Raw genomic sequence first — 27,146 nt, 5'->3', positions numbered from 1 at the left:
GTTAATTGAAATGCATTCCAGTTTGTGCAAAGCTGTTATCAAGGCAAAGGGTGGCACTTTGAAGAATCTGAATTATAAAATATATTTTGATTTGTTTAACACTTTTTTGTTTACTACATGATTCCATATGTGTTATTTCATAGTTTTGATGTCTCCACTATTATTCTACAATGTAGAACATAGTAACAATAAAGAAAAACCCTGGAATGGAATACTGTATATGTGTATTTAAGTAGTAAAAGTTAAGTATTTGATCCCATATTCATAGCATGCAATGAATACATCAAGCCTGTGAGTCTACACATTTGTTTGGATGCATTTGCTGTTTGTTTTGGTTGTGTTTCAGATTATTTTGTGCCCAATATAAATTAATGGTAAATAATGTGTTGTGTCATTTAGAAGTCACTTTTATTGTCGATAAGATTAGAGTATGTTTCTAAACAAGTCTACATTAATGTGGGTGCTACCATGATTACAAATAATCCTGAATGAATTGGGAATAATGATGAGTGAGAAATTTACAGATGCACAAATATCATACCCCCAAGACATGCTAACCTCTCACCATTACAATAACGGGTTAGCATTTATGGTATAGGACATTGATACTTCATTTCCAGCCCCATAATGTTATCAATATTGCATCATTTAAAATTAGTAACCATTATTTATTATTTTCCATAAAGGATTGTGACCAAAGTGACACCTGTTGGTTACATCTTGGTAGTGCAGGCCATGTCCTAGTAGAGAAGGAGATAATGTCAGAACGTAAGATAAGAATCAATTAAGTGATATAATCATAAGAAAGCAGCTGATTTTGGAGGACAGTTCCACCACCAGCTAAATGGCCTTGAGGGCTTGGTCTACTCACCAGTGCACACTCGTAGATGGGAACGTCTGAGGCCCCTTGCAGCCGGAGGCTGTGTAGCACGGCGTCGTGGACCGTAGTGAACAGACGGCTCTTAGGGATGGACTCAGAGAAGAAGCTTGCTCTGGATAGCTGCTCCACCACACAGACTGGAGGAAAGACAAACCAGGTTAAACAACACACGCTAGACCAGAGAGACCAGCATGAATTAGCACAGACACTCACCTTGGCATCCAGCTAAATAGATATCAATGTCAATCTCTCTATAGTCTCGGAATATCTGCAATAAAGAGAGAAAATAGTGAGAGAGATGGAAAGAGAGTGAGAGAAAGGTCAAATAAGAAGGCCGTGTTTTTCTACGGGACTGGTTGTGTTGCACCAGTTTGGATTCATCTGGTTTTTCTCTTCATCCCTCTCTCTCCACCACTCTCCCTCTCTCTCCACCACTCTCCCCCTACCACTCTCTCTCTCTCCACCACTCTCCCCCTCTCTCTCCATCACTCTCTTTTTCACTCTACATCTCTATAAGTGCCTCTTCCCCGACATACAAAACAATCTCATTTAGACCTGCCTACTCACAGAACACAAGACCTTTGTTTAATTCAAGCACAAGGCCACTCAGGAGTATGGCAGTGAACAATGTTACATAAGGAGACTGGATACAAAGAAACTACAAATATATTTCTGAAAACTTCATTAACCTCTCCTTCCTTTTTATCCTCTCTCTCCCTTTCTCTTTCAGTGTCTTCTCTCCATCCCATCTGTGATCAACCCTCCCTCTCTGTCTTTCCTCCTTCTATCCCCCTTTCATCCATCCCCATCCTTCAAAAAAACACACACACACTCCTCCCACACACACACAAACATACGTTATTCAGCATCATCACAGTGACGGTGTCTACAAAGCTGGCTGTGGAGAGATCCAGGATGATGGTATGTGTGTCATTGTCGGAGCTCCTCCCTCTCTTCTCTTCTCCTATGGTACTGGACGTCTGGGTTATGGCATCATCGCCATGACTACCAGTCTCAGAGCCCAGGTCCAACCCGGTCCCTTGCTGCTCGTAGGCCCAGTTCACCTTAGTTTGACAGAGAGACAGTATGTTACTCTGCTCTGGAGTCAATTGAGGTTTTGCTGACTGTAGGCTTCACTTGAGTCTAGAGTGTTTCCTGTAGAATTATAGTACATCATGCTACAGACCTGTCCATTAGTGGGTCTGTCAGTCAGGGCGATGTCTGTCCTGTTTCCCTTCAGGTCAGGGGAGCCCTTCTCTACATCCACCTTGTCCTCTGGGTGGACTGTACCATTGGGTAGGTGTCCATTCACACCATTCTGGGAAGGGAAGGGGAGAGACATCCATTGAAATAATGTAATTTGATAATAGTATAAAACCATTTTTGTGTACAGTGTGTGTGTGTGTGTGTGTGACGTACAGTATGTGTATGTGACGTGTGTGTGTGTGTGTGTATTTATGTGACTTGTGTGTGTGTGCATGTGTGTGTGTGACGTGTGTGCATGTGTACGTGTATGTGACGTGTGTGTGTGTGTGTGTGGAACCTGTTTTTTTGCCTCCTTTTTAGCTTTCTTTTCTTCTTTCTTGTCTTTCCTCTTTTGTTTAGCATCTCTTTTCTTCTTTCTCGTCAGCAGCTTCCCAATGTCAATACCGCTCTGTGTGAGGAAATGAAAGAGAGCGGTTGAGAGAGAACATTTCAGAGAAAAAGGGCAGCTTGAGAGAAAGAAACACACAAACACACACACTACCTTCTTCTGCAGTGCGTCCAGGTATAACTCAGCGTTGGTATAGTACACTGTGGTTGAGGAACGGAAGATAGTGATACCTCTGATCTCTTTTGCCTGCGGGACAAACCAACAAACAAACGGGGGGGGGGGGGGGGGGGGGGGGGGTCAATAGACAGTCATCTAAAAGCTGCTTTAAACTCCATTGTTCACTTACCCATCCCCCCCTTAGTATGTATTGAGGTCCTCCGTCTCACCTCTTCGTATGTGTCTGTGTCCAGGTAGAGCTCAGTCCCAGGAACCTGCCCCAGAATAGAGTACCGTGGCCTGGGAGAGAAAGAGAACAGGGATGTTATGCACTTTGAGAAGAAAGTGGGACACAGTACAGTTTAGAAAGTAAACCTCTCTCCCTTCTACATCAAACAAACACAGACTCACAGCTGTGTTCTGAAGATGACAGTGAGCAGAGAGAAGGCGATGGATGCAGCCAGGCCCAGGTCCAGGTTCAGCAGGATAGTACACACCAGCGTTACCAACCACACCAGCTAGGGGGCAACAGAGACACATGTCATCAATAGGGGGAATACACAGCAACAAGGGGCCTCATTTATAAACGGTGCTTGTGCACAGAATATGCCCCAACACATTTATAAAAACTGAACTTGACGTGAGAATGTGCTTATCCTCACGCTAACTTCAGACCACGAGTACGCACACTTTCTAGTGGTTAAAGTATTGCATTACAAGAAGGCAAAAGTAGCCTTGTGCCAATGGGGGATATACACTGAGTGTACAAAACATTAGAAACTATATAATATTGAGTTGTACCCCCCACGCAGATATTTAGTGTTACATTTACGGTAAAAGGTTATAAATGATGGGGTTCTATGTTCAGTCATATACGTCCAGTTAGGATGCAGGTCATAGATATGAAGTTTATGTCATGTGTTGCTCTCACCAGGTCCACTGTGTTGCTCTTCCAGAGTGCAGGAATGTCTAGGTACTGCTTAAACATGCCTTTCAGGTTTACAAACACTATGCAGGACAGGACAGCCTAGGACACACACACACATACATCAGATCAGATCAGTGGTGTTGTGTGTTTGGGGGGGGGGGGGGGGTAGAGAGATAAATACCTTGGGTAGCTCCTCAAACAGTGTCCCCAGTTGCAGAATGGTGATCAGCACAATCACTGAGGAAACCACCCCGGCAACCTGGCACAATACACAAACACACATCAGCAAGTGTGTATGCCTGCAGAAATATTAGCAGGTGGACAAAGAGTGCGTTCGGAAAGTATTCAGACACCTTGACCTTTTCCATGTTTTGTTACCTTATTCTAAAATGGATTAAATCGTTTTTTCCCCCTCATCAATCTACACACAAAACCCCATAATGACTTCACAAAACCCCATAATGACAAAGCAAGAACGTAATTTTTTTTAGATTTTTTCAAATTTATAAAAAACAAAACAAAATATTTTTTGACATATTTACATAAGTATTCAGACCCTTTACTCAATACTTTGTTGAAGCACCTTTGGCAGTGATTACAGCCTCGAGTCTTCTTGGGTATGACGTTACAAGCTTGGCACACCTGTATTTGAGGAGTTTCTCCCATTCTTCTCTGCAGATCCTCTCAAGCTCTGTCAGATTGGATGGGGAGTGTCACTGCACAGCTATTTTCAGGTCTCTCCAGAGATGTTTGATCGAGTTCAAGTCCGGGCTCTGGCTGGGCCACTCAATGACATTCAAAAACTTGTCCCGAAGCCACTCCTGTGTTGTCTTGGCTGTGTGCGTCGGGTCGATGTCCTGTTGGAGGGTGAAGCTCCAGTCTGAGGTCCTGAGCGCTCTGGATCGGGTTTCCATCAAGGATCTCTCTGTGCTTTGCTCCGTTCATCTTTCCCTCGAAGAACATCCCCACAGCATGATGCTGCCACCACCATGCTTCACCGTAGCGATGATGCCAGGGTTCCTCCAGACGTGACGCTTGCCATTCAGGCTAAAGAGTTCAATCTTGGTTTAATCAGAGCAGAGAATCTTGTTGTTTATGGTCTGAGAGTCCTTAAGTTGCCTTTTGGCAAACACCAAGCAGGCTCTCATGTACCTTTTCCTGAGGAGTGGCTTCCATCTGTTTTTGTCTCTGACATGCACTGTCAACTGTGGGACCTTATATAGACAGGTGTGTGCCTTTCCAAGTCATGTCCAATCAATTGAATTTACCACAGGTGGACTCCAATCAAGTTGTAGAAACATCTCAAGGATGATCAATGGAAACAGGATGCACCTGAGCTCAATTTCGAGTCTCATAGCAAAGAGTCTGAATACTTATGTAAATAAGGTATTTCAGTTTTTTAAACTTATTTATACATTTGCAAACATTTCTAAAAACCTGTTTTTCGCTTTGTCATTATGGGGTATTGTATGTAGATTGACGAGGAAAACATTTCATTTAATCAATTTTAGAATAAGGATGTAACGTAACAAAATGTAGAAAAAGTCAAGGGGTCTGAATACTTTCCGAATGCACTGTGTGTGTGTGTGTGCGTGTGTGTGTGTGTGTGTGTGTGTGTGTGTGTGTGTGTTACCTGTGTCCTGCCCCCAGTGCTCTCCTGGATGAGGCTACGGGACATAGAAGCGGTGACAGAGTAGCATTGGAAGAATCCTCCCACTGTGTTACTGAGACCCAGAGCCACCAGCTCCTAGAGAGAGAGTTTGAGAGGGGGGAGATGAGAGGTATGCAGATGCCAGAGAATGCACCAATGACCATCATTTGACCACCACAAGTCAAGTAAGTCTTAGCGTATATTCAGACTATACTGAGTCCCAGCTGCTCCACAGCCCCCCTGTTGTATTGTTAACTGCAACTGGTGTAGTTCTCATCCATACAGATGTGGGATCTTAATTTGATCGCTCTTGTTGATAAAAATGTTCCTGCTAAACAGGAAATGCAAACTTGTAGTGTATTCAAGGTTTAAAAAGCTTCTAAAGTTTGTAATTTCCTCTTTAAAATTTCAGACTTGATTTGACCTAACGTAAAATGTATTAACTCCTATTAAAAAATATCCATGAATTATAATCTGCATAATAATTCACATTTCCTGTTGCTGCAGGATTATTTTCCTGCTGTAGCAAACTGGCTTGAACTAAGATCCTACATCTGTGCTTGACTGAGCAGAGCGTGTCGGCCATTAAACATTCAGGACCAGAGAGCTGTCTCTGTCCTTCAGACCAGAACAACCTCAAGCATACCCCTGCCTACCTGCATAACTGTGTGCGTGCGTGTGTGTGTCCCACCTGGTTGCTGTCCACCTTGTAGCCGTGTTTCAGGCCGAAGGTTTTGCCCAAGGAGATGTTTATGGCATAACCCACTATGGCCACAGCAAACGCATCACCAACCACCATACCCCACAGACTGACGTCAGGTAGACTGGGAGACTTCAGCCTAGGGATGAAGAGGAAGAGGAGGGAAAGGTAAAAGAGAGAGGAGAGGGAGGACAGAGGGAGAGGGAGGAAGAGAGAGAGGAGAGGGAGGAGAGAGGCGTGGGGAGAGGAGAGGTGAGAGGGGGAGATGGAGGAGAGAGATGAGGGAGGAGAGGGGGGAGAGGGGGAAAGGGAGGAGAGAGGATAGAGGAGAGAGGAGAGGGAGAGGAAGGAGAGAGGATAGAGGAGAAGGAGGAGAGAGGACAGGGGAGAGGGAGGACAGGGGAGAGAGAGGAGAGGGGGAAAGAGGAGAGGGGGGAGAGAGGAGAGGAAGAGAGGGAGAGAGGGAGAGGAAGAGAGGGAGGGGAGAGAGGGAGGACAAAGGGGAGAGGGAGGAGAGAGTTGAGGGGAAGTGGGATGAGAGAGGAGAGGGGGAGAGAGATATATTTGTAGTTGCTTCCGGGTTGGAGCGAGTAGTCGCATTCCGCATTCCGCTTCGCTCCACAGGTAGTATTACCATTTCATTTTCATTTTCATTACAGTACAACGGTTTGATCTGTTCGATCTTAGCTAGCTACATAGCCGTCTTTGTATCAAAGATAATTGTGTAGTTATTGAGGTTCGCTAGCCAGCTATTTTCATCCTAACGTAACGTAACGTAGTCAACACTGCTAGCTAGCCAGCTAGCCACCGAATAGCAGCACTGTAGAAACGATTACATTACAACGGAACGACTTGATTAGTGTAGTGTTAGCTAGCTACATAGTTGTCTTTGCTATCTTTGTATCTAAGATAATTGTGTAGTTTTGAGTAATTATCGGTTAGCTAGCCAGCTATTTTCGTCCGCCGCGCTGCCGTTCTCCTATCTAGTCAACACTGCTAGCTAACACTGCTAGCTAGCCAACTTCTACCGAATAGCAGCACTGTAGAAACTTACATTACAACGGAACGACTTGATTAGCGTAGTGTTAGCTAGCTACATAGTTGTCTTTGCTGTCCTTGTATCCAAGATAATTGTGTAGTTTAGAGAAATTTAGAGAAATTGTCGAGGTTACCTAGCCAGTTAGAGGTTACCTAGCCAGCTACACTTTCAAACAAAGTCAACAACGCAGCCACTGCTAGCCAGCCTACTTCACCAGCCAGCAGTACTATATCATTTTAGTCAATAAGATTTTATTTTTTTTGCAACGTAAGCTTAACTTTCTGAACATTCGAGACGTGTAGTCCACTTGTCATTCTAATCTCCTTTGCATTAGCGTAGCCTCTTCTGTAGCCTGTCAACTATGTGTCTGTCTATCCCTCTTCTCTCCTCTCTGCACAGACCATACAAACGCTTCACACCGCGTGGCCGCCGCTACTCTAACCTGGTGGTCCCAGCGCGCACGACCCACGTGGAGTTCCAGGTCTCCGGCAGCCTCTGGAACTGCCGATCTGCGGCCAACAAGGCAGAGTTCATCTCAGCCTATGCGTCCCTCCAGTCCCTCGACTTCTTGGCACTGACGGAAACATGGATTACCACTGATAACACTGCTACTCCTACTGCTCTCTCCTCGTCTGCCCACGTGTTCTCGCACACCCCGAGAGCTTCTGGTCAGCGGGGTGGTGGCACTGGGATCCTCATCTCTCCCAAGTGGACATTCTCTCTTTCTCCCCTGACCCATCTGTCTATCGCCTCCTTTGAATTCCATGCTGTCACAGTTACCAGCCCTTTCAAGCTTAACATCCTTATCATTTATCGCCCTCCAGGTTCCCTTGGAGAGTTCATCAATGAGCTTGACGCCCTGATAAGTTCCTTTCCTGAGGATGGCTCACCTCTCACAGTTCTGGGTGACTTTAACCTCCCCACGTCTACCTTTGACTCATTCCTCTCTGCCTCCTTCTTTCCACTCCTCTCCTCTTTTGACCTCACCCTCTCACCTTCCCCCCCTACTCACAAGGCAGGCAATACGCTTGACCTCATCTTTACTAGATGCTGTTCTTCCACTAATCTCATTGCAACTCCCCTCCAAGTCTCCGACCACTACCTTGTGTCCTTTTCCCTCTCGCTCTCATCCAACACTTCCCACACTGCCCCTACTCGGATGGTATCGCGCCGTCCCAACCTTCGCTCTCTCTCCCCCGCTACTCTCTCCTCTTCCATCCTATCATCTCTTCCCTTTGCTCAAACCTTCTCCAACCTATCTCCTGATTCTGCCTCCTCAACCCTCCTCTCCTCCCTTTCTGCATCCTTTGACTCTCTATGTCCCCTATCCTCCAGGCCGGCTCGGTCCTCCCCTCCTGCTCTGTGGCTCGACGACTCACTGCGAGCTCACAGAACAGGGCTCCGGGCAGCCGAGCGGAAATGGAGGAAAACTCGCCTCCCTGCGGACCTGGCATCCTTTCACTCCCTCCTCTCCACATTCTCCTCTTCTGTCTCTGCTGCTAAAGCCACTTTCTACCACTCTAAATTCCAAGCATCTGCCTCTAACCCTAGGAAGCTCTTTGCCACCTTCTCCTCCCTCCTGAATCCTCCTCCCCCTCCTCCCCCCTCCTCCCTCTCTGCGGATGACTTCGTCAACCATTTTGAAAAGAAGGTCGACGACATCCGATCCTCGTTTGCTAAGTCAAACGACACCGCTGGTTCTGCTCACACTGCCCTACCCTGTGCTTTGACCTCTTTCTCCCCTCTCTCTCCAGATGAAATCTCGCGTCTTGTGACGGCCGGCCGCCCAACAACCTGCCCGCTTGACCCTATCCCCTCCTCTCTTCTCCAGACCATTTCCGGAGACCTTCTCCCTTACCTAACCTCGCTCATCAACTCATCCTTGACCGCTGGCTACGTCCCTTCCGTCTTCAAGAGAGCGAGAGTTGCACCCCTTCTGAAAAAACCTACACTCGATCCCTCCGATGTCAACAACTACAGACCAGTATCCCTTCTTTCTTTTCTCTCCAAAACTCTTGAACGTGCCGTCCTTGGCCAGCTCTCCTGCTATCTCTCTCAGAATGACCTTCTTGATCCAAATCAGTCAGGTTTCAAGACTAGTCATTCAACTGAGACTGCTCTTCTCTGTGTCACGGAGGCGCTCCGCACTGCTAAAGCTAACTCTCTCTCCTCTGCTCTCATCCTTCTAGACCTATCGGCTGCCTTTGATACTGTGAACCATCAGATCCTCCTCTCCACCCTCTCCGAGCTGGGCATCTCCGGCGCGGCCCACGCTTGGATTGCGTCCTACCTGACAGGTCGCTCCTACCAGGTGGCGTGGCGAGAATCTGTCTCCGCACCACGTGCTCTCACCACTGGTGTCCCCCAGGGCTCTGTTCTAGGCCCTCTCCTATTCTCGCTATACACCAAGTCACTTGGCTCTGTCATATCCTCACATGGTCTCTCCTATCATTGCTATGCAGACGACACACAATTAATCTTCTCCTTTCCCCCCTCTGATAACCAGGTGGCGAATCGCATCTCTGCATGTCTGGCAGACATATCAGTGTGGATGACGGATCACCACCTCAAGCTGAACCTCGGCAAGACGGAGCTGCTCTTCCTCCCGGGGAAGGACTGCCCGTTCCATGATCTCGCCATCACGGTTGACAACTCCATTGTGTCCTCCTCCCAGAGTGCTAAGAACCTTGGCGTGATCCTGGACAACACCCTGTCGTTCTCAACTCACATCAAGGCGGTGACCCGTTCCTGTAGGTTCATGCTCTACAACATTCGCAGAGTACGACCCTGCCTCACACAGGAAGCGGCGCAGGTCCTAATCCAGGCACTTGTCATCTCCCGTCTGGATTACTGCAACTCGCTGTTGGCTGGGCTCCCTGCCTGTGCTATTAAACCCCTACAACTCATCCAGAACGCCGCAGCCCGTCTGGTGTTCAACCTTCCCAAGTTCTCTCACGTCACCCCGCTCCTCCGCTCTCTCCACTGGCTTCCAGTTGAAGCTCGCATCCGCTACAAGACCATGGTGCTTGCCTACGGAGCTGTGAGGGGAACGGCACCTCCGTACCTTCAGGCTCTGATCAGGCCCTACACCCAAACAAGGGCACTGCGTTCATCCACCTCTGGCCTGCTCGCCTCCCTACCTCTGAGGAAGTACAGTTCCCGCTCAGCCCAGTCAAAACTGTTCGCTGCTCTGGCACCCCAATGGTGGAACAAACTCCCTCACGACGCCAGGTCAGCGGAGTCAATCACCACCTTCCGGAGACACCTGAAACCCCACCTCTTTAAGGAATACCTAGGATAGGATAAAGTAATCCTTCTAACCCCCCCCCCCTCCCCCTTAAAAGAGTTAGATGCACTATTGTAAAGTGGTTGTTCCACTGGATATCATAAGGTGAATGCACCAATTTGTAAGTCGCTCTGGATAAGAGCGTCTGCTAAATGACTTAAATATATACGGGAATGATGTGGGTCAAGGACAGCAATGTTGTCAACACTGTAAAATGTATCTCATCCATTACTGCCCCTGTCCAGACCCCTTCCTCCATTACTGTCCCTGTCCAGACCCCTTCCTCCATTACTGCCCCTGTCCAGACCCCTTCCTCCATTACTGCCCCTGTTCAGACCCCTTCCTCCATTACTGCCCCTGTTCAGACCCCTTCCTCCATTACTGCCCCTGTCCGGACCCCTTCCTCCATTACTGCCCCTGTCCAGACCCCTTCCTCCATTACTGCCCCTGTCCAGACCCCTTCCTCCATTACTGCCCCTGTCCAGACCCCTTCCTCCATTACTGCCCCTGTCCAGACCCCTTCCTCCATTACTGCCCCTGTCCAGACCCCTTCCTCCATTACTGCCCCTGTCCAGACCCCTTCCTCCATTACTGCCCCTGTTCAGACCCCTTCCTCCATTACTGCCCCTGTTCAGACCCCTTCCTCCATTACTGCCCCTGTTCAGACCCCTTCCTCCATTACTGCCCCTGTCCAGACCCCTTCCTCCATTACTACCCCTGTCCAGACCCCTTCCTCCATTACTGCCCCTGTCCAGACCCCTTCCTCCATTACTGCCCCTGTCCAGACCCCTTCCTCCATTACTGCCACTGTCCAGACCCCTTCCTCCATTACTGCCCCTGTCCAGACCCCTTCCTCCATTACTGCCCCTGTCCAGACCCCTTCCTCCATTATCCCCAACAAATCCCCTTGATTCCTGCCGCTGATGGTCCTCTAGGTCCTTCAACCGTGGTAACAGGTGTCGTGACAAATGTACACACACTCAATGACCCATATACAATGAATAATATTCTAGAGTTAATCATTAGGATGCCCCGGACCACAAATTTGACATTAGAGGTCATACAGTGCAGGTGCCTGGTCTTCCAAACACTGGCTGTGTAGCGGCTGCTTGGCTTTGGTCTTTGACAGTCCAGCAATCTGAAGACCATGCAAAATCAGCTAGTACGCATTACCCGAAGTGTCCCCAAAAGGCTAGGGCCGGCTCTGACTGCATGTGTGGGTATGGATGTGGGTGGGTGCACAGCCCCATGAGCCTTTGCGGTCCCTCATGATGAGTTCAGCCCCCACCCCATCAAAGTTGCCCATCCCTGCTCTAGACTCCTTCTCAATGAGCTAAAGTACATTCAGAAAGTTTTCATACCCCTTGACTTATTCCACATTTTGTTGTGTTACAGCCTGAATTCAACATTTATTAAATAGATTTTTCTCTCACCTATCTACATAACCCCATAATGACAAAGTGAAAACATGTTTTTAGAGATTTTTGCCAAAAAATAATAGTAAAGTACAGAAATATCAAATTTATCCTGAACAAAAATATCAACACAACATGCAATAATTTCAAAGATTTTACTGAGTTACAGTTCATATAAGGAAATCAGTCAATTTAAAATATTCTCCAAGGCCCTAATCTATGGATTTCACATGACTGGGCAGTGGTGCCGCCAAGGGTAAGCCTTGGAGGGCAGCCAGGCTCAACCACTGGGGAGCCAGGCCAAGACAATCACAATGAGTTTTTCCCCACAAAAGGGCTTGATTACAGACAGAAATACTCCTCAGCATGGGGATATTTTATTTCAGCTCATGAAACAGGGCACCAACACTTTACATGTTGCGTTTACATTTTTGTTAAGTGTACTTAAGTATTCACATGCCTGAGTCAATACTTTGTAGAAGCACCTTTGGTATCGATTACAGCTCACACTCACACATTCTTTAAAAATTCTTCAAGCTCTTTCAAATTGGTTGTTGATCATTGCTAGACAACCATTTTCAGGTCTTGCCATAGATTTGAAAGTAGATTTAAGTCAAAACTGTAACTCGGCCACATTCACTGTCTTCTTGTTATGCAACTCCAGTGTAGATTTGGCCTTGTGTTTTAGGTTATTGTCCTGCTGAAAGCTGAATTCATCTCCCAGTGTCTGGTGGAAAGCAGACTGAACCAGGTCTGTGAATATTTCCATTCCATGTATTTTTTATGCTGAAATTCCCATAACATGATGCAACTTATTAAGCAAATTTTCCCTCCTGAACTTAGTTAGGCTTGCCACAACTAAGGGGTCGAATACTTATTGACTCAAGACATTTCAGTTTTTTTATTAATTTGAAAACAATTCTAAAAACATAATTCCACTTCGACATTACGGGGTATTGTGTGTAGGCCAGTGACAAAAAAATCTCAATTGAATCCATTTTAAATTGTACGTTATGTTTGATTTCACCCTCCGATACTTTCTGTCCTTGCCCTCCCCCCTTGCTTTGTTCCGAGTGTAACCTTGACCAGGAGAGCACTCTGCCACACCAGACCAGGCCACAGTCAACAACCTGTAGCTACTGACACACACACACACGCGCACGCACACGCACGCACGCACACACACACACGCGCAAACACACACGCACACACACGCACACATGCAAACACGCAAACACACACACATATAAACACTCACCCTCTGGGGATCTCTCCAACCACGGCCACGTCGTATTGGCTGTTCAGGTTGCCGTAGTAGGAGATGAGTGTTGCTGCTACGATCTGTGACACACACACACACACACACACACACACACACACACACACACACACACACACACACACACACACACACACACACACACACACACACACACACACACACACACACACACACACACACACACACACATATAGGTTGCCATGCTCACAACAACAAAGCATCTGCTGTTGTTTGCACGTGTAGGAACTTGTATGCATGCATGTGTGTAATTGTGAGTAAATCATTATCGCAGACCCTGTGTGGGTTTGGAATTCAAGCAGAAACGCAGGCAAATCATTGAACAGAGCTCATCACTTGAGAACATTTTATTGGATCAATGAGAAACCAAGCACTACCATGAACTGGAGGAAAACACACTGACTGGGTAGAATATTAACCCTTTGAGATGTACCAAGAGCTTCCAACTGATTCTAATTGATGATATCACAACATAAATATGGATCATTAAACTGAGAATAAGATTAACATCATCTCAAAATGTTTAACAGGATGAGAAGACACTGTGTTCTGTTACGCTCCTTATAGATATCAGCCATGTAGACAGGATGCCCTCTAGTGGCTTTCATTGGAACACACATGTTCAAGGGACCAAAAGAGAGAGAAAGAGGAGGAAAAGACTTGACAGGAGGGTGGAAAAGACTTGACAGGAGGGTGGAAAAGACTTGACAGGAGGATGGAAAAGACTTGACAGGAGGGTGGAAAAGACTTGACAGGAGGGTGGAAAAGACTTGACAGGAGGATGGAAAAGACTTGACAGGAGGGTGGAAAAGACTTGACAGGAGGGTGGAAAAGACTTGACAGGAGGGTGGAAAAGACTTGACAGGAGGGTGGTGTCGTGTCTTTGCTATCGTTAAATTGAAGACTTATAGTTTTTATCAAAGATTCCTGTAATTAGGGATTACGCGATCACTTGAGTAATAACGTAACTAATTAACTATGAATTCGAGGGCACCAGGGAAAGTTATTAGATTACAAAGTTATAATTTCCCAATATAACCTTTCAGATATTTTCATATCTGATCAATAGTCTTCTGATTAATGATTTATTTACTTTACCTCACGTTAGTCTCATTCCAAACGTCGTAAATTGTTGATTATCTGCACGAACCCAGTCTTCACTATGAGTCATCCATACATCAATTGTCTTAAATCATTTATTTATTACTAACTAATTAATTCACAGAAATGCATAACAAACAAACAAACTTAAAAAGGGTTACATGAAATGGGAAAAATATGCCCTAGTGGCTGAACCGGCATGGCGGCTCGTTAGACAAAAGGGAGAATTGCGTTCGACTAAGAATTCACTACAGAGTCCATAATTATAACAATTGACATGCTAATCCTTACACATGAACGCTCACTCATTCGGGAACAATTGCAATCAATATATATATATATATTTACGCTCGGTGTGTGTCGTCTTGATCGTTGGAGTGAAGTTAGTTTCTGTTGGAGTTCCTTCTGTCTCGGTTATTGTGGATAGTTCAGAGTGACATTCGTTATAGAATGGATGTTTCGGCGGTTGTCTTTCTTCGCGTTCAATGATACCGAATTCCTAGCTGCAGACTAGTAGTCAATATCAAAACTTGTTCTTATTCGTATAAGAGTTTAACCACGTGGTATGGTTAAAGATTCAGCAATGGTAACCTTCGTTCTCCCCATGGAGGATAAACATGGTCTAATGGTAATTTCTCAGAGTTGACTTTTATTCAGATAGCAGGAAGGGGCTGTCCTTGGATGTCTGACCCAACTGGCTCAGGGGCGGGTCCTCGGGTTTAGTTCAAATCAAAAAGGGATTTGTATTTTTCTTAATTAAACAGTCCAAAATCATATTACACAATTATACAAACAGTATCATACTCACTCATTCATTTTATACAACAAACAGATGTAAACCTCATATCTGAGGTTATTATATAAACAGCGGTATGGTAATGTAGTCCCACAGTCTCTCATGAGTTTCCCACATGGTGACCAATGGGCATGTTAATAGCTGGACTCTCCACTGATCTTTTATACTTTTGCAGGAACATGAAATATGTTCGTACCTCAAGTTCTGTGAGGTGGGAGAAAATTCCTTTGTCCTGAAAGTTTACCCTCTCTCTTAATACTGTTTGGCCATGAGGAGATTCTCAGGAATTTACGACGTCTCTCTGTGATCACAGCATGGGTTGAAGGAGGAAAGGGAAAGGCAGGGAGAGAGGAAAGGGAAAGGCAGGGAGAGGGGGATGGGGTTTGCAATACCCAAGCAGGCGACGTCATGACAGTGGAAAAGACTTGACAGGAGGGTGGAAAAGACTTGACAGGAGGATGGAAAAGACTTGACAGGAGGGTGGAAAAGACTTGACAGGAGGATGGAAAAGACTTGACAGGAGGATGGAAAAGACTTGACAGGAGGGTGGAAAAGACTTGACAGGAGGATGGAAAAGACTTGACAGGAGGATGGAAAAGACTTAACAGGAAGATGGAGAAGACTTGACAGGAGGGTGGAAAAGACTTGACAGGAGGATGGAAAAGACTTGACAGGAGGATGGAAAAGACTTGACAGGAGGATGGAAAAGACTTGACAGGAGGATGGAAAAGACTTGACAGGATGTCAAATGTTTTCTCTGACGCAGCCTACTACTTGTAAAGATCTAATAAACTCAATCAATCAATCAATCAATGATTGTGTGACTAATGACACAGAGAGCGGATAGGTATGGAGGACTTACCACTATGAGTTCTATGGGAATAGGCAGAGGTAGTTTCTTCTCATAACAGGAATTGAGTTCTTTGACCACTATGAGGACCACCAAGGCCACTAGACTAACCACCAGGGCCCCAATGTTAGTCTCTGGCAGATGTCTACAGATGTCTATTAGGATCTAGAGAGAGAGAGAGAGAGATGGACAGTCAGACTGTTATTGCCTGCATCCACTAGGTGGAAAACTTGTACAACTTTGTCACATCTGTCTGTGTCTGTGTGTGTGTGTCTGTGCGCTTGAGTGTGTGGATGTGTTGTGTGTACTCACATAGACCTGAGACAGTGGTCCGGAGAAGCGTGCAGGGTGGATACCAAAGATATATTTGAGTTGTGAGACGACCACGTGTGTAGCTGCTCCTGTTGTGTAGCCACGTACCAGGGGCTCCGACAGGTACGTCACCACGAAACCAAACCGCACCATGCCCAGCAGGACCTGAAAGAGCCCACTCAGTACAGTGGTGCTGGCTGCTATCTGAACTCTGTAGGCGTCGCGGGCTGTCACATCCAGAACTGCTGTCCCGTTGGTTCCATTCAGGAATGTGAAGTCACTGTCTGGAGCCAACCTCTCTGTCACACTGCCTATCATAATGCTGATCACAGCAAACGTTCCTGAGGAAAAACACACACAAAAGCACCTTAGTGAAACTCTTTATTCCTCTGACCGATGATATTAAAAACATTCATTCTCTAAAGTCTTTCTCCCTCTCTCTCTTTCTCCTCTCTTTTTCTCCTCCTTTCTCTCATTCTCCTCCTCTCTCTCTCTTTCTCTCTCTCTCTCTCTCTCTCTCTTTCTCCTCCTCTGTCTCCTCCTCCTCTCTGTCTCCTCCTCTCTCTGTCCCCAGGTCTGTCTCCTCCTCTCTCTGTCCCCAGCTCTGTCTCCCTCTCTCTTTCTCCTCCTCTCTCTGTCTCTCCTCTCTCCATCTCCTCCTCTCTATTTCTCACCTTCTCTCTTTCCCTCTCTCTCATCCTCCTCCTCTCTCTGTCTCCTCCTCTCTCTTTCAATCTCTCTCTGTTTCCTCCTCTCTCTCTCTCCTCCTCTCTTTCCCTTTCTCTCTTTCTCCTCCTTTCTCTCATTCTCCTCCTTTCTCTCTCTCTCTCTGTCTCCTCTCTCTTCCTCCTCCTCTTTCTCCTCCTCTCTTTCCCTCTTTCTCTGTCTCCTCCTCTCTCTCTCTCTAGTCCTCTCTTTTCCTTTCTCTCTTTCCCTCTCTCTCTCTAATCCTCTCTTTCCCTTTCTCTCTTTCCCTCTCTCCCTGTCTCCTCCTCTCTCATTCCCTCTCTCTCTTTCTCCTCCTCTCTCTTTCTCCTCATCTCTCTTTCTCCTCTCTCTTTCTCCTCTTCTCTCTTTCCCTCTCTCTCAGTCTCCTCCTATCTCTCTCTCCTCCTGTCTTTCCCCTTCTCTCTTTCTCCTCCTTCTCTCATTCTCCTCCTTTCTCTCTCTCTCTCTCTCTTTCTCTCTCTCTCTGTCTCCTCTCTATTTCTCCTCCTCTGTCTCCTCCTCTCTCTTTCTGCTCATCTCTCTGTCTCCCTCTTTCTCTTTCTCCTCCTCTCTCTTATTCCTCTTCTCTCTTTCCCTCTTTCTCTGTCTCCTTCTCTCTCTCTCTAGTCCTCTCTTTCCCTTTATCTCTTTCCCTCTCTTTCCCTTTCTCTCTTTCCCTCTCTCTCTTTCTACTCCTCTCTCCGTCTCTCCTCTCTCTTTCCCTCTCTCTCTTTCTCCTCTTCTCTCTTTCTCTCCTCTCTCTCTCTCTTTCTCCTCTCCTTTTCTCCTCTCTCTGTCTCCTCCTCTCTCTTTCTCCTCTTCTCTCTTTCCCTCTCTCTCATTCTCCTCCTATCTCTCTCTCCTGTCTTTCCCCTTCTCTCTTTCTCCTCCTTCTCTCATTCTCCTCCTTTCTCTCTCTCTCTCTCTTTCTCTCTCTCTCTCTGTCTCCTCTCTCTTTCTCCTCCTCCTCTCTCTTTCTGCTCATCTCTCTGTCTCCCTCTTTCTCTTTCTCCTCCTCTCTCTGTCTCCTCCTCTCTCTTATTCCTCTTCTCTCTTTCCCTCTTTCTCTGTCTCCTCCTCTCTCTCTCTAGTCCTCTCTTTCCCTTTATCTCTTTCCCTTTCTTTCCCTTTCTCTCTTTCCCTCTCTCTCTTTCTCCTCTTCTCTCTCTTTCCCTCTCTCTTTCTCCTCGTCTCTCTTTCTCCTCGTCTCTCTTTCTCCTCCTCTCTCTGTCTCTCCTCTCTGTCTCTCCTCTCTTTCTCTCTCTCTCTTTCTCCTCCTCTCCTTGTCTCCTCCTCTCTCTTTCCCTCTCTCTTGTCTCCTCCTCTCTCTCTTGTCTCCTGATCTCTCTTTCCCTCTCTCCTTGTCTCCTCCTCTCTCTCCTCTCTCTTTCTACTCCTCTCTGTCTCCTCCTCTCTCTTTACCTCTCTCTCTTTCTCCTCTCTCTTTCAATCTCTCTCTCTGTCTCCTCCTCTCTTTCCCTTTTTCTCTTTCCCTCTCTCTTTGTCTCCTCGTCTCTCTGTCTCCTCCTCTCTCTTTATCCTCCTCTCTCTTCCCCTTCTCTCTTTCTCCTCCTCTCTCTTTCTCCTCCTTACTGGCTCCTCCTCTCTCTTTCTCCTCCTCTCTGTCTCCTCCTCTCGCTGGCTCCTCCTCTCTCTTTTCCCCCCTCTTTTTCCTCCTCTCTCTGTCTCATCCTCTCTTTCCTGCTCTCTCTTTCCCTCTCTCTCTTTCTCCTCCTCTCTCTTTCTCCTCCTCTCTGTCTCCTCCTCTCTCTGTCTCCTCCCTCTTTCTCTCTCTCTCTGTCTCTTCTTCTCTCTGTCTCCTACTCTCTCTTTCACTCTCTCTCGTTCTCCTCCTCCTTCTCATCCTCTCTCTCCTCCTCTCTCTTTCCCCCCTCTCTCTGTCTCCTCCTCTCTCTTCCTCTCTCTTTCCACTCGTTTCTCTTTCCCTCTCTCTCTTTCCTTCTCTCTCTTTCTCCTCCTCTCTCTGTCTCCTCCTCTCTCTTTCCCTCTCTCTCTGTCTCTTCTTCTCTCTGTCTCCCCCTCTCTCTTTCCCTCTCTCTTTCCCCTCCTCACTCTGTCTCCTCCTCTCTCTTTCCCTCTCTCTCTTTCCCTCAACCTCTTCCCCCCTCTCTCTGTCTCCTCCTCTCTCTTTCCCTCTCGCTCTTCCCCCCTCTCTCTGTCTCCTCCTCTCTCTTTCCCTCTCTTTCTGTATCCTCCTCTCTCTGTCTCCTCCTCTCCCTTTCCCTCTCTCTCTTTCTCCTCCTCCTTCTCATCCTCTCTCCTCCTCTCTCTTTCCCCTCCTCTCTCTGTCTCCTCCTCTCTCTTTCCCTCTCTTTCTGTATCCTCCTCTCTCTGTCTCCTCCTCTCCCTTTCCCTCTCTCTCTCTCTTTCTCTTCCTCCTTCTCCTCCTCTCTCTCCTCCTCTCTCTTTCCCCCCTCTCTCTGTCTCCTCCTCTCTCTTTCCCTCTCTTTCTGTATCCTCCTCTCTCTGTCTCCTCCTCTCCCTTTCCCTCTCTCTCTCTCTTTCTCTTCCTCCTTCTCCTCCTCTCTCTCCTCCTCTCTCTTTCCCCCCTCTCTCTGTCTCCTCCTCTCTCCACTCTGTCTTACCTATGGAGATGTGTCTGGAGGTGCCAAGGAGGCAGTAGACCAGTACAGGGTAGAAGGAGGTGTAGAGACCAAACACTGGAGGCACAGAGGCCAGGAGAGCATAGGCCATACCTAGGCAAATGTTACAGGAAGGTCTTCACAAAATAGTTCATATATTCTCAAATAGGTCATTAAACAATAACTTCAGATCAATTTATGTAAATCAGGCTTTTCCATACCTCAAGCATTGGCATCAATCAATCAAATATATTTATGTAGTCCTTTTTACATTAGCAGGAGATTTGGGAGATTTCCATGTGAGTTACACGTGTTGCTGATTTCAAGTTATGATCATGTGATCCGGCCCTGTGATTGGACCCTGTGATCTGGCCCTGTGACTGAACCATGTGATTGGACCATGTGATCAGGCCCTGTGACTGGACCATGTGACTGGACCATGTGATCTGGCCCTGTGACTGGACCGTGTGATCGGGCCCTGTGATCGGGCCCTGTGACTGGACCATGTGATCAGGCCCTGTGATCCGGCCCTGTGATTGGACCCTGTGATTGGACCCTATGTGTGTGTGTTTGGTCAGACAGTAGATGTAGCACAGACCCTGAGGCAGGTGCATGATGCCAACGCTGATGCCAGATATGAGGTCTCCCAGGCCGTTGTCTCTCACTGAGTAACGTGGCAGCCATGATAGGACAGGCAAAGTGCTCAGCACAGAGCGCTTCAGCTTGGGCATGGAACACCTGCGACATCATGGAGAGTTAGAGAAAAGAGGAATACAGTTTTGTTATCCATTTGTGACAACTGAAATGTGTCTGCTGAGTTTAACAGTTGGTGGAAAGGGCATGGGTAGGCAACTCTTCTCCTGGAGCGCCACAGTGTGTGCAGGGACTTGTTCTAGCCCAGCTCCAACACATATGATTTAACTAACCAGGATACTTAAAGCTAGGCTGGAACATAAACCTGCACACACTGTGTCCCTTCAGGACCGGGGTTTACAGAGAAACCATGACAACTATCTGTACGGTCCTTTTTAGCCGCCCAGTAAAAACAAAAGGGGTGTAATCTGTGTTTGGAGTGTTCATCTGGATTATGTAGCTAAAGCGTTTTTGGCTTTGTCTTGTGTTTTTAATGAGTTCATTTTTTCTGACTTGATATATTAATATTTGTTGGCCGTGCAGTGTCATACTCTGTGATAGGTTAATATTTGGTGGCAGTGCTGAACCTATGTTTCAGTTTCAAGAGGCCATCAGGGCTCAGGTCCAGAGGAAGGTTAACTTTTCTCTTCAAGCCTCAATAAGTCACACGGCCTGGACCAAACTGTCTGGATACAGTGCCTTGCAAAAGTATTCACCCCCTTGGTGTTTTTCCTATTTTGTTTCATTACAACCTGTAATTTAAATGGATTTTTATTTGGATTTCATGTAATGGACATACACAAAATACTCCAAATTGGTGAAGTGGAAAAATAACTTGTTTCAAAAAATTCAAAATAAAATAAAAGGGAAAAGTGGTGCGTGCATATGTATTCACCCCTTTTGCTATGAAGCCCCTAGATAAGATCTGGTGCAACCAATTACCTTCAGAAGTCACATAATTAGTTAAATAAAGTCCACCTGTGTGCAATCTAAGTGTCACATGATCTCAGTATAGGTACACCTGTTCTGAAAGACCCAGAGTCTGCAACACCACCAAGCAAGCAAGCAGCACCACCAAGCAAGCGGCACTATGAAGACCAAGGAGCTCTCCAAACAGGTCAGGGACAAAGTTGTGGAGAAGTACAGATCAGGGTTGGGTTAAAAAAAAATATCAGAAACTTTGAACATCCCACAGAGCACCATTAAATCCATGATTAATAAATGGAAAGAATATGGCACCACAACAAACCTGCCAAGAGAGGGCCGCCCATCAAAACTCACGGACCAGGCAAGGAGGCCATTAATCAGAGAGGCAACAAAGAGACCAAAGATAACGCTGAAGGAGCTGAAAAGCTCCACAGCGGAGATTGGAATATCTGTCCATAGGACCACTTTAAGCCATACACTCCACAGAGCTGGGCTTTACGGAAGTGTGGCCAGAAAAAAGCCATTGCCAAAAGCCAAAAGCCATTGCTTTAATACCTCTCTAGGCTAGGTGGGACGGTCCCACCTGACCAACATCCAGTAAAAGTGCAGGGAGCCAAATTCAAACTACAAAATTGTAAATATTTACCATTCTTGAAAATACACATGCAATATGTCAAAATAAAGCTTAACTTCTTGTTAATCCAGCCGCGGTGTCAGATTTCAAAAAGGCTTTACGGCGAAAGCAAACCATGCGATTATCTGAGGACAGCACCCCACCATTCAAATGCATAACAATCATTTTCAACCAGGCAGGTGGCGACACAAAAGTCAGAAATAACGATATAATTCATGCCTTACCTTTGAAGATCTTCTTCGGTTGGCACTCCAATATGTCCCAGAAACATCACAAATGGTCTTTTTGTTCGATAAACTCCTTTTTTATATCCCCAAAATGTCCATTTATTTGGCGCGTTTGATTCAGAAAAACACCGGTTCCAACTCGCCCAACATGACTACAAATTATCTAATAAGTTACCTGTAAACTTTGTCCAAACATTTCAAACAGCTTTCCTAATCCATCCTTAGGTAACCTAAAACATAAATAATCTATAAAATTTAAGACGGAATATATTGTGTTCAATAGCGGATAAAATCAAAGTGGAGCGAGCAACAGGTCGTGCACTAGAAACAAGAGTCCACTTGGCTTGACTCTCATTCTGAATAGCCGTACTTCTTCATTTCTCAAAGGAAAAACATCAACCAATTTCTAAAGACTGTTGACATCTAGTGGAACCCATAGGAACTGCAACCAGGTGCCTCATAAATCTAGTTTACCATAGAAACCTAATTGAAAACACAGTGAACTCCAAAAATGATTTTCCTGGATGGTTTGTCCTCGGGGTTTCGCCTGCCAAATAAGTTATGTTATACTCACAGACATCATTTTAACAGTTTTAGGAACTTTAGAGTGTTTTCTATCCAAATCTACTAATTATATGCATATCCTAGCTTCTGGGCCTGAGTAGCAGGCAGTTTACTTTGGGCACGCTTTTCATCCGGACGTCAAAATACCGCCCCCTATCCCAAAGAATAAGCAAACACGTTTGGTGTTCACCAAAAGGCATGTGGGGACTCCCCAAACATATGGAAGAAGGTAGTCTGGTCAGATCAGACTAAAATTTAGTTTTTTGGCCATCAAGAAAAATGCTATGTCTGGCGCAAACCCAACACCTCTCATCACCCCAAGAACATCATCCCCACAGTGAAGCATAGTGGTGGCAGCATCAGGCTGTGGGGATGTGTTTCATCAGCAGGGACTGGGAAACTGGTCAGAATGGAAGGAATGATGGATGGCGCTAAATACAGGGAAATTCTTGAGGGAAACCTGATTCAGTCTTTCAGAGATTTGAGACTGTGACGGAGGTTCACCTTCCAGCAAGACAATGACCCTAAGCATACTGCTAAATCAAGGGAAACATTTAAATGTCTTGGAATGGCCTAGTCAAAGCCCAGACCTCAATCCAATTGAGAATCTGTGGTATGACTTAAAGATTGCTGTACACCAGCGGAACCCATCCAACTTGAAGGAGCTGGAGCAGTTTTGCCTTGAAGAATGGGCAGAAATCCCAGTGGCTTGATGTGCCAATACTTTCGCAAGCCACTGTAAGTCACACGGTCTGGACCAAACTGTCTGCCTTTCATAACCCAGATAAAAAAGACTACAGTTTACTATAGAATACTATAGTACTTACTATATAATGATATAGTATTCTGTTACAATAGAATTTGATAGTATTTTGTAGTAAACTAGTATTTTGTAGAATACTATACTGCACACTGCCGTATCCCTCGATTGTGTAGTGCAAACTATTTAATTGTGTAGTATACTGTGGAATACTACTGTATACTACACTACTGTATACTACACACTGTTGATCATGTAGTGCTTACTATATAATTTTGTAATATACTGTAGAATACTGTACTACACACTGTAGTATCCCTTAACTGTGTAGTGCTTAGTATAAAGTGTTGTAGTATACTGTAGAATACTATATTAATTACTACAGTATTATCTGCCAAAAACACTGTAGTAAATACTACGGTAATGTCCGCAAAAACAAAGAATTGTAAAACTATAGTAATACTACATTATTCAATTTGCATATGCTCCACCCATACCCATCCCCCATATCCCAATTTGTGCCACCCATAAGTAAGAAACCTACATGCAAATTATAGACCATATATTGTGTTCCCCTACAGATTATAGAAAAAAGCAGAAATGTTGAACTATCTATTCAGACTCCAATCCTACCGTCAGTTTATGGAATATTTGCTCATAGTATATCTTATATGTCAAAGATAATAGAACAAAAAACACTAGTAGATACTACAGTAATATCTGCAAGAACACTACAGTAATTACTATAGTATATACTATAGTATTTATACTGTAATACACTGTACTAAAGTATACTACAGTCAGTCCACAAAAACATATAGTGAACACTACAGTAAAGTCTGCAAAAACACTACAGTGAATATTATAGTATTTATACTAGAGAATACTATAGTATACTAGTTTGTCCTCAAAAACACTACAGTGAATACTATAGTATACTAGTTTGTCCTCAAAAACACTACAGTGAATACTATAGTATACTTCTGCAAAACACTACAGTGAATACTATAGTATACTACAGTCTGCGAAAACACTACAGCACATTACAGCAAAAAAACACTACAGTGAATACTATAGTATACTTCCGCAAAAACACTACAGTGAATACTATAGTATACTTCCGCAAAAACACTGCAGTGAAAACTGTAGTATATAAATATAGTAATACTACAGTATTTAGACCATAGTATACTGTAATATTTTTCATATGGGCAGCTGTCCTGTCTTCTCTTTCTGCACCTTTATCTGTTCTCTTCTTTCTCTCTCTGTGCCTCTCATTATCCTTCTCTCTTATCCTCTATCTGTTTTCTCTCTAATATTCTCCTTCTCTGTCTGCCACAGACTGTCCCTCTCTGTCCGGCACAGACTGTCTCTTCTCTGTCCAACAGACTGTCTCTTCTCTGTCCAACAGACTGTCTCTTCTCTGTCCAACAGACTGTCCCTCTCTGTCCGGCACAGACTGTCCCCTCTCTGTCCGCCACAGACTGTCCCCTCTCTCGTTCATTCTGCTCCTATCTTACCTCTCCCTGCGTCAGTGGGATTGCATAATGAAAGATCATCCATTGCAACCATATAAAGGAGCATATCACACATTCAAACACACAACACACACACACACACGCTCATCTACGTGCCTTACTCAACTGTCCTCAAATAACCTGGGCAGTAAATTGTAAACTGAAATCAACACAGACACATCCAAAATAGCTTTTGTCAATGCATGTTATTCATCTGCAGAATTAGTCAGCAAATAGTGAACCTGATGCATGTTCCTGCTCCCCACGTGCACTATCCTCCCTCCTCCCCCTCTCCCATCCCTTCTGCCCTGCTCCCTCTCCTTCTCTTTTACCATATCTTACCTGAGGGAATCTTTCACCCTCTCCTTCAGGGGAGGTGTGGTGGAGTGTGTCCGTCTTCGGGCCACCTGGTCAAGGCAAAGCTCGTCCAAAACATCCCTCTCCACGTAAAACTTCCCAGCTCTCTGTTCTTCAACTCCCATGGTTGCCTGCCTGCCTGTCTTCCAACACTGAGTGTCTTTGTGTTGATTGCTTTGTGTCTCTCTGTCTTTTCTGTCTGTCTGTCTGTCCTTCTAGTCTGAAACACTGTGCAGGTCTCTCCAAAACATTACTTAGAAAAAAACACTGTTGGTCCAAAAAGTAAAAAATCTATTAGTCAGAAAAGAGAAAAACCTCTTGGTCCAAAACAACAGTTGTCTGCCAATTACCAACAACTGTCCAACACCCTGATAAGAGTTACAAAAGCATGAAATAAGAAGCTACTAAGTCCCACGCTCCTGGCTGTGTCTCAGTTTGTATCCAGTTTAGCAGAGTGTGGGAGTGACAGTCCTCTCCTGCCCTTATGAGGGAACACCTCACACCCCCACCCAAGCCAGTAGTGTGTGTGTGGTCTAACTTTCATATCTTTTGGGTTCCATAAGTCCTCACAGGGACAGTAAAACAAGGACAATTCTAACAAGTGGTCACATTTTGTAGATAAAGGCTATTTTAGGCTTATGGTCAGGTTTAGGGTTAGAATTAGGTTTGGGTTAGAATTAGGGTTAGGGTTAGGGTTAGGTTTAGGGTTAGGTTTAGGGTTAGGGGTTTGGAGTTACGGTTTAGGTTTAGGGTTAGGTTTAGGGTTAGGGGTTTGGAGTTAAGGTAAGGGTTTAGGGTTAAGGGTTAGGTTTAGGGTTAGGGGTTTGGAGTTAAGGTAAGGGTTAAGGGTTAGGGTTAGGTTTAGGGTTAGGGGTTTGGAGTTAAGGTAAGGGTTTAGGGTTAGGGTTAGGTTTAGGGTTAGGGGTTTGGAGTTAAGGTAAGGGTTTAGGGTTAAGGGTTAGGGTTAGGTTTAGGGTTAGGGGTTTGGAGTTAAGGTAAGGGTTAAGGGTTAGGTTTAGGGTTAGGGGTTTGGAGTTAAGGTAAGGGTTTAGGGTTAGGGTTAGGTTTAGGTTTAGGGTTAAGGGTTTGGAGTTAAGGTAAGGGTTAAGGGTTAAGGTTTAGGGTTAGGGGTTTGGAGTTAAGGTAAGGGTTTAGGGTTAGGGTTAGGTTTAGGGTTAGGGGTTTGGAGTTAAGTTAAGGGTTAGGGTTAGGTTTAGTGTTAGGGGTTTGGAGTTAAGTTAAGGGTTAGGTTTAGGGTTAGGGGTTTGGAGTTAAGGTAAGGGTTAGGTTTAGTGTTAGGGGTTTGGAGTTAAGGTAAGGGTTAAGGGTTCGGTTTAGGGTTAAGGGTTGGGGAAAAAAGGACTTTGAATGGGAATAAATGTTTTGGTCCCCACTTGGATAGTAAAACCAACGTGTGTGTGTATGTTTCTCTCTCTCTCTCTCTCTCTCTCTCTCTCTGTGTGTGTGTGTGTGTGTGTGTGTGTGTGTCTGTGTGTGTGTGTGTGTGTCTGTGTGTGTGTGTGTCTGTGTCTGTGTCTGTGTCTGTGTCTGTCTGTGTGTGTGTGTGTGTGTGTGTGTGTGTGTGTGTGTGTGTGTCTGTGTTTTCGGCAATGAAAGTACAGTGAAATTGTTTACTCAGGCCAGTCACCCAGCTGTACTTTTTCCCTAGGTCAATCATCCTGGGTTGAGTAGACATCTCTACCTCCTCATGCACACATAAACACACACGTGTATTTCAATTGTTTTCCTAAGTGTTATGTCCTGTTTTCATCTGCCATCCTTCAGAGTTCTTTGTAGTTTAAAATAGTTTTTCTAAATAGTTTTTAACTGTATGAATTGTTTTACCCATCAATCAATAAATCAATCAAGTCTCTTCCCTCACACCCACAAAACACACTTGTAATCTGATTTAGTAGGAACAGTATTTGTATATTAGGATGCCCATTAGCTTTAGCAGAAGCAGCAGCTACTCTTCCTGGGGTCCACAAAAAACATCAAGCATGACAAGTAACAAAACACTGATACACTGATAGACAACGACAGTCACACTCATTTTAAATACAAAATATACAAACAATTCAACAACAAAACATTATACAAACAATACAACAACAAAAATGATGTGTGAGTGTGTGTGTGTGTGTGTGAGTGTGAGTCCCCTCACAGTGCCTCGCTTGTTTTTTCATCTGGTTTTTTTCAAGGTAATTT

General features: G+C 45.3%; 1 protein-coding gene across 1 annotated transcript; it reads right to left on the bottom strand.

Annotated features, from left to right (window-relative positions):
- Nucleotides 1–391: 391 nt before the first annotated feature.
- On the bottom strand, nucleotides 392–25,370 carry LOC120061436 (solute carrier family 26 member 6-like). Its single transcript, XM_039011244.1, has 19 exons — nucleotides 24,924–25,370; nucleotides 19,918–20,057; nucleotides 19,323–19,433; nucleotides 16,009–16,349; nucleotides 15,709–15,861; nucleotides 12,908–12,990; nucleotides 5,901–6,048; nucleotides 5,192–5,305; nucleotides 3,740–3,817; nucleotides 3,562–3,657; nucleotides 3,042–3,148; nucleotides 2,861–2,930; nucleotides 2,628–2,720; nucleotides 2,424–2,534; nucleotides 2,067–2,198; nucleotides 1,738–1,944; nucleotides 1,094–1,148; nucleotides 872–1,017; nucleotides 392–740 (listed from the first exon to the last, which is right to left on the bottom strand). Exons 1-19 carry the CDS (start codon nucleotides 25,061–25,063, stop codon nucleotides 714–716), a joined length of 2,352 nt encoding a protein of 783 aa, XP_038867172.1. The 5' UTR covers nucleotides 25,064–25,370; the 3' UTR covers nucleotides 392–713.
- Between the last annotated feature and the right edge of the window lie 1,776 nt (nucleotides 25,371–27,146).

This window comes from Salvelinus namaycush, chromosome 16 (assembly GCF_016432855.1).
Source record: "Salvelinus namaycush isolate Seneca chromosome 16, SaNama_1.0, whole genome shotgun sequence".
Lineage (NCBI taxonomy): Eukaryota > Metazoa > Chordata > Actinopteri > Salmoniformes > Salmonidae > Salvelinus > Salvelinus namaycush.
Note: the sequence above shows the minus strand (reverse complement) of the source record. Positions and strands in the feature narration are given on the sequence as shown.